The 11,252-nt window shown below is 43.3% G+C and overlaps 1 protein-coding gene across 1 annotated transcript; it reads right to left on the bottom strand.

Moving 5' to 3' along the window:
• Positions 1 to 433: 433 nt before the first annotated feature.
• On the bottom strand, positions 434 to 9,742 carry LOC137097881 (THUMP domain-containing protein 1-like). Its single transcript, XM_067473228.1, has 4 exons — positions 9,501 to 9,742; positions 5,229 to 5,424; positions 4,059 to 4,307; positions 434 to 2,057 (listed from the first exon to the last, which is right to left on the bottom strand). The coding sequence occupies exons 1-4, from the start codon at positions 9,705 to 9,707 to the stop codon at positions 1,756 to 1,758; spliced, it is 954 nt and encodes a 317-aa protein (XP_067329329.1). The 5' UTR covers positions 9,708 to 9,742; the 3' UTR covers positions 434 to 1,755.
• Positions 9,743 to 11,252: the final 1,510 nt, after the last annotated feature.

Here is an 11,252-nt window from a genome sequence, read left to right as displayed (position 1 = left end):
TGTAAAGTTATTTGACCCTTATTCACTGCAGAGGAGTGAGGGGGAATGCAACAACTCATTTACCAGCTATTAACCTTTCCCCCGTGTTTGGGTGGTATAATAATGCACCAAAACAATGCCCCTGCATCTGATAAGAATGTCAAGAAACAAGCTGGTCCAGAAAATCACCGCTCAAAGCGAATACAACTCAGTGGCTCCAGGTGACCAGTTTTCATGTGAACAGTTTCCAATTTACTCTTTCTGATCAGTGGCATATTTCAGATAATGAGGAATCCTTTCTTAAACTGGATGCCAAATATATTGCAATTTAGTCTTGAAAAGTAACCAAGAACCAACTCACTAAATTATAGGGAAAGGCATTACAATCTGATCCGCTCTCAAGTTGATTGTTAATTTTGCGTAGCTGCTGGAAAATCCAGAACACCACACAAAGTAATGTTCTCAAGAAGACTTTTAATATAAAACTTTATGCAAATTTTAAATAAAAAACATTCAGGAAAACACCTGTTCCACATATACACATTCTAAATTGCTTTGTATTTAGGATCAGTTTTATGAGATCCTTCTTCTGAGTCTGAAACTGCAAGAAGTGAAGTTTAGATTGGTGGCTATTTCCAATGCTAGGTTGGTCCAAACTGGTGAAACTTATGCTGGATCACTGGCTCAACTATCAAAGCCCTAGAATCCAAAAATGTCATCATCTAGTTTTGACAGTAACATCAACTGCTACCAAGTGAAGCAACAAACACTGCCACAGATTCTTAGCAACTGTGAAACAGCTGTTGATGCACATTCAGATATCAACACTTAACCATAGGATATGGTTTTGTTCGTTATATAGGGAGCATCCAGCAAAAGTCTCACCATATCCAAATAAACTGAAGTCTTTTAACACACACTTCAGTATCTATACAACCAGGGGGTCCAAATTTGGCTAGCTTTTGCTCAAATGTATCTATGGCTGAGTTCAGCTCTCATGGATAAGTTGGGATCTGGATGCTGGAAGTGCATTCTGAGCCACCACTAAAAGTTTCAGCTGCTTTCCCATAGAATTGGAAACAGATTTCAAACCATGGCTTTCAGTCCTGGTTAGAAATTAACTGTAGAGTTTGCTTCCAAAAGCTACCAAATCCAAACAAATTGAAAAATGAAAAATACATGGCAGCATACTGTTGGCTGGAGTTCGCAGGGGTACAATGGGTTAAAGCCTTGTGCTGACCGAAAGGTCGGCAGTTTGAATCCAAAGAGCGGGGTGAGCTCCCATCTGTCAGCTCCAGCTTCTCGTGCAAGGACATGAGAGAAGCCTCCCACAGATCTGGGTGTCCCCTGGGCAACATCCTTGAAGACCACCAATTTTCTCACACCAGAAGCAACTTGCAGTTTCCCAAGTTGCTCCTGACATGGAAAGAAAAACCATGTAGGCTAGGCATAGAATATTATGTACAGATCAAACCAAACAAAATGTATCAAATCACTTCAGTGCAGCATTTGGGAAACTGCTTTTTATAGCAAAAGAATGCATATCTTCAGCACATTTTTTCCAAATCCTGTAAAATTTGTTGTATCTAGGAAAGGTTTTTGACAGTCACACCAGCAGCTCCCAACCTGTCAGTTCCCAGTCAAAAATATTTGGTGAACCATTGGCTTTAATACCAAAACCAGAGTGTTTTTTTTTTTTCATTTAAAAATGCCAATCCATCGAAATAAAAACGAATCATTCTCTATAGTCTCTATCCAACAACTCAATTAATGGTCCTAATCCTCATGGTTGTCATTGGCTTTTTCCTCAAGGTTATCTTCAGGCTGGTCTTGACTTTCCACATTCTCCACCACTGGTTTGTCTCCTTTCGAATTGCCTTCTGGAGATGCTTTTGACGCATCTCCCTCACAATCCGCTTTGCCACTCTTCACCACCTCCTGGAGGTTGTACTTCCTGAAAAGCACATAGTCCCTCACCACACTCAAACAGCAGATGTTTTTGATGATCTCCACAACGATGGTGAATTCGGGGTTATTCAGATCGACTTTGTTCTCCGGATTGAGATGGCCCACCACTCCTGCAAGGCCACAAAGAGAAGGGGTGGATAGAAGGGAGTTAGAAAGTCATCTCCTCAACCTTGAAAGGGGTGTTTCACTCTCTATTTGTATTGGGCTTCAGCTCCAAGACGCCCCAGCTACTATAGTTAATGGTAAAGGACTAATAGGAGGTCAGAACATCTGGAGGATCAAAAGATTCCCACTCTTGTTGCCACTTCCATATATTCCCAAAGTTGGGAAAAGGAACACATGTTCTTTTCCAGTAGATGAGGGTAACCTCCTATATGTTTCGATTGCTTCCCCCACTTGCAGGGATTTAGGAAAAAAGGAAGCAGCCGTAATGGCGCAGTGGTTAAACCCTTGTGCCGGCTGGACTGCTGACCTGAGGGTCAGCAACTCCCATCTGTCATCTCCAGTTTTCCATGTAGGGACATGAGAGAATCCTCCCATAGGATGGTAAAAATATCTGCGTCCCCTGGGCCAATTCTCTCACATCAGAAGCAACTTGCAGTTTCTCAAGTCACTTCTGACATATAAAAAAGATCCCTCTGGCCTCTGAGTGGGGGAGCACACTCTCAAATGCCAGTCTTCTTCCTGTCTATGATGCTCCTTGAGCAGCATCTGCTCATTTGAACAAACTGGACCCAACTAAGCAGCCAAACCTTTCTTATTCCTTTCCCCATCTTGACCCCATGTAAGTCACACCAGTCACTTTGGGGAGATGGAGGCAGGGTATAAAAATTAAGTTATTATTATTTAAACCTTCCAACCTAATTTCCAAACCTTAAAAAGGAAGATAAGACTCTCCATTTTACATTTCTATTATTTGTTTCTCCTTCATCCCCCAAGTCCCTGCCCCCCGCCCCACTCTGTCCTTGAGGTTGTGCTTGGGAGCATGGGAAGAAGAAAAGAGGAAGGAAGACCGAGTTTAGAGGAAGAATGATATGGAAGGAAGAGATAGCCACTGCAAGCATCTCGCCCGCTTCTCCTACCTTTAGGTCCCAGCCTGAATTCTTATTCCCTGAATTGCAAGATTTATGTACCACATTTATATCCCACCCTTCTCAATAAAGACAACAATTCAATGCCATATATTAATACATTGGTAAATAAAGAGAAACATTAAAACTATAACCATTAAAATATAGCATTAAAATATCAATTAAAATCACATGATCCAAATCATATTCCAGTGCTGGTCTAAGTCATCATTATATTAATTTGTAGTCTCATATTGCACTACTCTCCTTACTGGACAAAAGCCTCATCTCAGAGCCATGTTTAGTTTTTTCCCTGAAGGTCAGGAGTGATGGGGCAGATCTAATTTCACGGCGATGAAGTTCCACAGCTGAGGGGCCACCACGGAGAAGGCCCTTCTTCTTGTCCCCACCAGTCACGTCTATGAGGGGGGTGGGACAGAGAGCAGGGCCACCCCGATGACCTTAACCTCTGAGGTGGATCATAGAGGGAGATATGTTCAGACAGGTAAACTGGGCTGGAACCATTTAGAGCTTATAGGCTAAAGCCAGCACTTTAAATTGTGCTTGGAAGCAGACTGGCAGCCAGTGGAGCTGGCACAACAGGGGAGTTGTGTGCTCATTGTAACCCTATACCCTGTTCGGCCTTCTGACCAGGAGAACCTCTGTATTGTCTGGATTCAATTTCTATTTGTTCGCCCTCATCCAGTCTGTCACAACTACGTACCGGTTCAGGACCTGAAGTAGCAGGTCCTGAAGTAGCAGCCTTAGTAGCAGCTAGAAAGGAGTGACAGAGTGGAATGTCATCTGCATACAGATGACATCAAACTCCAAAACTCTCAATTACTTCTTCCAGTGGCTTCATGTAGATGTTAAAAAAACATGGGGGACAATATTGAGCAATGTGGGGCCCAAAAGGGCAATGGCTATGGGGCTGAGAAGGTGTCCTCCAACAACATCTTCTGAGAACGACCCTCCAGGAAGGATTGGAGCCACTGTAAAAGTGTACCTCCAAGCTCCAATATAATCCAAGAGAGCACCCACCTGCCAGTTCTGTGATCACTTTTTCTCTGCTGAGGTGGCTGTTGTTTCGAGCCTTATAAACAATCTGAAAAGTGCCTTTCTGGGGACTTTTAAACCAAGGCTCAAAAAAGGTCTCCGAGTAGTGTTTCATGTCCTCCACAAAGGCTTTGCAGGTGCCTGAAACAGGCAGCATGCGCAGGATGACTCTGGTTTTCTTCTTTTTGGTGGCATGCATGTCCTTCAGGATGTGGTGCACCAGCTTTTCTGGTTCTGCAAGGAGAAAGGATTTGGAGAGTCATTTCCGACAAGACTGCCCTTGGGACAAAGAAATAGCATTTCTAACAGGGTGAAGGAAACTCTAGCCAGCCTTTCACAATCTGGCTCTGTAAGAATTTGAAAACACATTGAATATAAATATTTTGAATATAAAACAACTCAGATATCAATATAAAATGTCCAATTTATCACAAAGTGCAACATATATGATAGGATGAATTTGGAAGGCTGGCAAAAAATAATTATGTCTTTGCCATGCAGTTAAATATAAAGATTACTAAATGATGGTGATTTTTATCCTGCTTTATTCTCATCTTATATTTTATGCTATACGATTTAAAAACTTTCATAATATAAGCATTAAATTAGAGGGTGTCTTTTATTAACTAGAAGGGCCACCATACCTAGCCCCTGCCTTACTGGGAACACAGTGATGCCTTTTAACATCCTAAATGCCCCAAAGCCAGTGTATGAATTTGCAACCTCTGGAACAAAATATAGAAAACAGATATATATATATATACTTGACAGTTTATAGTGATGGCTGCCAGCCTATAGGTTCCATCACCTCTGACCAGTTACAGAGTAACAGTGGCTAATATCTGCTTAATTTGATTTATGGTAAACCCCAAAGATATGGATTTGTCTAAAATAGCTGAATATGTTTATAGTTATACCTAGACCAGGCATGGGCAAACTTCAGCCCTCCATGTGTTTTGGACTTCAACCCCCACAATTACTAACAGCCTCAGCTTAAGTGGCTGAAGGGGAAAAGGAAGGAGCCTGAGGCTGTTTGGAATTGTGGGAGTTGAAGTGCAAAACACCGGGAGGGCAAAGTTTGCCCATGCCTGGTCTAGAGTCTGCAAGATCTTAACAGGGCTGCCTTAGAATTTAAGCCATTTCATGTGTGCATACCTACACCCAGTGTTCTAATAAAAACCACATTATTGGCACCACTCTCCACCGACTGGAACCGCCGCCTCTTCTGCTCTGTTGAATTACGAATCTGATCAACCTCCTTTTTCAAAGCGGCTTCAGCATCATCGTCTTCATTGTCTTCGTCCTCGTCCTCCTCATTTCCTGACACTCTGCTTTCTTCTTGATCTGTGAACTTCACACACATTCATTTGTATTACTTATAAGCACCTAAAAGACATGACATTCAATAAGTGAAACAAGAAAATTTGAAATTTTGAAACAACAACAAAAGTATAAGGAACAAAGAAGTAGTGAAAAACAACCAGCTCTTAAAGTTGTGCAATCAATCTTACAGAATGAATGGAAAAACTATGCTTATAGCTATTAACAATTCATAGATGCCCTTGAAGAAATATGCCAGGCTCAATGACAGAGACATATCAGCCATCTGATGCTCACAATGCAACAACCCAAGTCTAACAACCACACTACTAAGAACCCTAGGAAATGTCAAAATCAGGACTGATCATGCTTTATGGGCTCCAATGGTATCAAGGTCCAAGGAAAACAGCAAGAAGCAGAAAAACAAACATTATCAGGAATATCTGACTTGGTTTTTTATCTACTTTTGCTTCTTTCATTGCTCTTTTTAACATACCCCTTCCGGTTATGACATTGTAGCTTTGTTTTTAATGATGTTATTTATATGAGTATTGTTTTGTTCAGATGCCTGCTTATTTTGTTTTTTAACTGGGGAAGGGCAAAATGTAAATATATATGTATCCACTGACTTCTATAAGTTATTGACAGTTTGGTCCATACGTTCTTCAACTCTAAGGGTGGGGAACAGCTTTAAATAGACATGGTGTCTTGAATTCTCCTGTTGTTTGAGTATTGCTCTTTATTTACTGTCGTGATTTTTGAGTTTTTTTAAATTCTAGGAGCCTGATTTTGTTCATTTTCATGGTTTCCTCCTTTCTGTTGAAATTGTCCACATGCTTGTGGATTTCAATGGCTTCTCTGTGTGGTCTGATATGATGGTTATGAGAGTGGTCCATAATTTCTGTGTTCTCAAATAATACACTGTGTCCAGGTGGTTCATCAAGTGCTCTGCTAGGAGGAAACCATGAAAATGAACAAAATCTGGCTACCAGTATTTAAAAAACTCTAAAATTACAACAGCAAAACAACAGAGGAAGCAATCTGGGACATCTAATCACCTCTCAACAAAAAATTGTCCCAGGCACTGCCAGGCCATCAAATGCTAATCAAGGTGGTCAGTTGAAACATTCACACCTAGCTCCAGCAGACAAGAGTGCTTTGTCCCACCCTGGTCATTCCACAGATATATAAATCTTTTTTCCTAATTCCAACAGACCTCACTACCTCTGAGGATGCTTGCCATAGTTGCAGGCAAAACGTCAGGAGAGAATGCCTCTAGACCATGGCCATATAGCCAGAAAAAACCATACAACCCAGTATTTCCTCATTCTTTGCATGCTTGCTGGGGATTTTTATGGCCTCATAAATTAATTTAGCTAACACCTTCCAATAAAGGATTCCCCCAGGCAGGAAGCAGCCAGGGCTTATTTATTTATTTGGGGTGCTTCTACCCCGCCCTTCTCAACCCCCTAGGGGGGACTCAGGGCGGCTTACAAAAGGCACAATTCGATGCCTAACAATTACAACATACAATGCAATATATAATACACAAATTTACCACATAATATCAGTTATAACTAATTAAAAGAAGTTATAACTAGTTATAACTAATTATAATTAGTTATAACTAATTAAAACATTTATAACAACTAATTATAACAACTAATTATAATTAGTTATAACTAATTAAAACAAAACCTACAAGGTTCTTGTAGGTTTTTTCGGGCTATAGGGCCATGTTCTAGAGGCATTTCTCCTGACGTTTTGCCTGCATCTATGGCAAGAATCCTCAGAGGTAGTGAGGTCTGTATTCTAGCAGCAATAAAACATCTTGTGGTCAGTGTTCACCAAATCCAAGTCCGTAAACCATTTAGCATTGTCATTGTCCTTTCCTACTCTGGTCATTATTGGTTGTCTTTGTCCATCTGTCAGCTTACCCGAACGCCTGGTCCCACATCCAGGGTTTTAGCTTCTTCCTGAAGGAGAGAAGTTGATGTCCTAATTTCCCTGGGGAGTGCATTCCACAGGCGAGGGGCCACCACCGAGAAGGCCCTGTCCTTCATCCCCACCAGTCTCGCTTGTGATAAAGGTGGGGCCGAGAGCAGGGCCCCCTCAGCAGATCTTAAACTCCGAGGTGGGAGTTTAAAGCTATTCAATGCTAATCAAGATGGCCAATGGCAACATCCACACTTGCCTCAAGCAGACAAGAGCTCTTTCTCCCACCCTGGACTTCCCACAGATATATCAACCCAATTTTCCTACTTTCCAACAGACCTCACAACAGGTTCTTGTAGGTTTTTTCGGGCTATAGGGCCATGTTCTAGAGGCATTTCTCCTGACGTTTCGCCTGCATCTATGGCAAGCATCCTCAGAGGTAGTGAGGTCTGTTGGAAATAGGAAAATGGGTTTATATATCTGTGGAATGACTGGGGTGGGGCAAAGAGCTCTCTGCTGAAGCTAGGTGTGAATGTTTCAGCTGACCACCTTCATTAGCATTTGAAGGCCTGGCTGAGCCTGGGAAAATGTTCTGTTGAGAGGTGTTAAGATGTGCCTGGTTGTTTCCTCTCTGCTGTTTTGCTGTAGTAATTTTAGAGAAATTTTAATTTTACAGAAAGGAGGAGACCATGAAAATGAACAAAATCTGGCTACCAGTATTAAAAAAAACTCTAAAATTACTACAGCAAAACAGCAGAGAGGAAACAACCAGGCACATCTTAACACCTCTCAACAGAACATTTTCCCAGGCTCAGCCAAGCCTTCAAATGCTAATGAAGGTGGTCAGCTTATTTATCGTGTCATCAGCAACCATACCATTGTGTTACAATTCTAACAGAACAAAACAACCACAGAGATTAAAAAGAAAAAGAAAAAATAACACACACAGATTTTGCAAACTTGGTAGTTGGTTAAATGTCCTTTAACCAGTATCTGGCCACTTGGAGTGCCTCTGGTGTTGCCACAAGAAGGTCCTCCATTGTGCATGTAGCAGGGCTCAGGTTGCATTGTGGCAGGTGGTTAGTGGTTTGCTCTTCTCCACACTCGCATGTCAAGGATTCCACTTTGTAGCCCCATTTCTTAAGGTTGGCTCTGCATCTTGTGGTGCCAGAGCACAGTCTGTTCAGCACCTTCCACATTGCCCAGTCTTCTGTGTGCCCAGGAGGGAGTCTCTCATTTGGTATCAGCCATGGATTGAGGTGCTGGGTTTTAGCCTGCCACTTTTTAACTCTCGCTTGCTGAGGTGTTCCTGCAAGTGTCTCTGTAGATGTTAGAAAACTATTTCTTGATTTAAATCATTGGCATGTTGGTTGGTATCCAAACAGGGTAGTAATTTGCTGTAGTAATTTTAGAGTTTTTTAATACTGGTAGCCAGGTTTTGTTCATTTTCATGGTCTTCTCCTTTCTGTAAAATTAAAATTACAATTTCTGCTGTTTTGCTGTAGTAATTTTAGAGAAATTTTAATTTTACAGAAAGGAGGAGACCATGAAAATGAACAAAATCTGGCTACCAGTATTAAAAAACTCTAAAATTACTACAGCAAAACAGCAGAGAGGAAACAACCAGGCACAGATTAACACCTCTCAACAGAACATTTTCCCAGGCTCAGCCAAGCCTTCAAATGCTAATGAAGGTGATCAGTTGAAACATTCACACCTAGCCCTAGCAGAGAAGAGCTCTTTGCCCCGCCCCAGCCATTCCACAGATATATAAACCCATTTTCCTATTTCCAACATACCTCACTACCTTTGAGGATGCTTGCCATAGATGCAGGCGAAACGTCAGGAGAAATGCCTCTAGAACATGGCCCTATAGCCCGAAAAAACCCACAAGGACCTAGTGATTCCAGCCATGAAAGCCTTCGACAATACATTAGACCTCACAACCTCTGAGGATGCCTGCCATAGATGTGGACAAAACATCAGGAGAGAATGCTTCTGGAACATGGCCTGGTAAACTCACAACTCAAAAGCCTATAGTCTTTCCTAGAATGGTAGGATTCTAGGCCATGCGGATGGGATGGGAGTCACAACCTTGGCGAGGCCGCCCAATGGCTTTTCCCATGCTGCACCGCGGGCGAGGCCTGGTTCCCATGGCGACCGCCCTCCTACCTGCTCGGGCCCGTAGAGCTGCTCGCCGTACTCGCCCAGCAGGCTGTAGGCCTCGGCCACGCACTTGCGCTCATTCATGTTGCAGGTGATGAGGATGCCCCGCATGCCGGGCTCCAGCTGCCCAGAGCCGCCCGGCCGGGCCCGCTTGGCCGCCGGGAAGAAGGGCGCCTTGGAGCGGCGCTTACGCGAGGCCTCCACGGCGGCCATGGCGAGGGAGAGGAGCCCGGCCCCTTCGCGCAGGCGCAGAGAAGACCCCCCAGGCTCCGCCCACACAACTCAACCGCCTCCGTGACGTCACTCACACCACCCATAGAGATAAGAAATGGTAGAGGCAACTTTTCTTTTGCGGATTTGTTATCAGAGAGTAGCTTTTCCAAGATCTGGCTAAGCAGGTCCCTATGGCTGCCATGTAATTTAGACCAGGCCTGGGCAAACTTAGGCCCTCCAGGTGTTTTGGACTTCAACTCCCACAATTCCTAACAGCCTCAGGCCCCTGGAAGGGGCCTGAGGCTGTTAGGAATTGTGGGAGTTGAAGTCCAAAACACCTGAAGGGCCTAAGTTTGCCCAGGCCTGATCTAAATTTTGGAAGCAGATCATCCACACAGCCATATATTTAGAATATCAAAGCAGATATCCACAATAACTGGATTATTTGAGTTCACAATGCCATGCAACCCAATTCAAATCATATAATCTGGATTTTATGTGGCATTGTAAAAGTGGCTGTACACCCCTTCCACCCAGATTATCTGTTTATCCCAGACTATATGTCAGTGGAGACTCAGGGCCCTTCTACATCCCTATATCCCAGAATATCAAGGCAGGATATCCCACAATATCTGCTTTGAAGTGGCTTATCTGAGTCCACACTCAGATAATGTGGAATTTTCTGCCTTGATATTCTGGGATGCAGGGCTGTGTGGAAAAGCCAATTTAAAGCAGATCCTGAGATATAAGATCAGATCCTGGGATATTAGGCAGTCTAGAAGGGGCCTTGGGGCCCTTCCAGACAGGTCCTCTATCCCAGGATCTGATCTGATCCCAAGTTTTCTGCTTTAAACTGGATTATATGAGTCTGCACTGCCAGATAATCTGGGCTAGACAGAAAAACGGATATATGGCCTGTCTGGAAGTTCCCATAGCCACCACAGATAAAAGCTAGTTTTAAGAGGCATTAAATGGTCAGTGTTGACAGTCAGAGTCTCCCCTACTGGAGGTTTTTAAGCAAAGGCTGGATGGCCATCTGTCAAGATTGTTTTGGTTGTGTTTCTCTGCTTGGCAGACTGGGGTTGGATTGGATAGCCCTTTTGATCACTTCCAGCTCTATGATTACATGCACACATATAACAGGTTTAGAAAGGTCCTGTTCAAACTTTCTTTTATGCGCTTTTTTTTTGTCGTGTCAGGAGTGAGAAACTGCAAGTCGCTTCTGGTGTGAGAGAATTGGCCGTCTGCAAGGACGTTGCCCAGGGGACGCCTGGATGATTTGATGTTTTTATCATCCTTGTTGGAGGCTTCTCTCATGTCCCCGCTTGAGAGCTGGAGCTGACAGAGGGAGCTAATCCGCCTCTCCCCGGATTCGAACCCGCGACCTGTCGGTCTTCAGTCTTGCCGGCACAGGGGTTTAACCCACTGTGTCACCGGGGGCTCCATTATGCGCTGTTGATTGTACTTAAGTCATTGCATTTGTACTTATGTATTGTTGTCTGCATGTGGTACTTGGAGTGCTTCTGTGAGCCACCCCAAATCCCT

This window comes from Anolis sagrei, chromosome X, assembly GCF_037176765.1.
Source record: "Anolis sagrei isolate rAnoSag1 chromosome X, rAnoSag1.mat, whole genome shotgun sequence".
In the NCBI taxonomy this organism is placed as follows: Eukaryota; Metazoa; Chordata; class Lepidosauria; order Squamata; family Dactyloidae; genus Anolis; species Anolis sagrei.
The sequence above is the reverse complement of the archived record's forward strand: the minus strand, read 5'-3'. Positions and strand labels throughout refer to the sequence as shown.

Coding starts and splice junctions, on each gene's coding strand:
- LOC137097881 (XM_067473228.1), bottom strand. CDS start 9,707: ATGGCCGCCGTGGAGGCCTCGCGTAAGCGCCGCTCCAAGGCGCCCTTC. Junction 5,425..9,500: donor AGCTCTACGGGCCCGAGCAG/GTAGGAGGGCGG, acceptor ATGTGTGTGAAG/TTCACAGATCAAGAAGAAAG. Junction 2,058..4,058: donor AGTGATCACAGAACTGGCAG/GTGGGTGCTCTC, acceptor GTGGCCTTGCAG/GAGTGGTGGGCCATCTCAAT.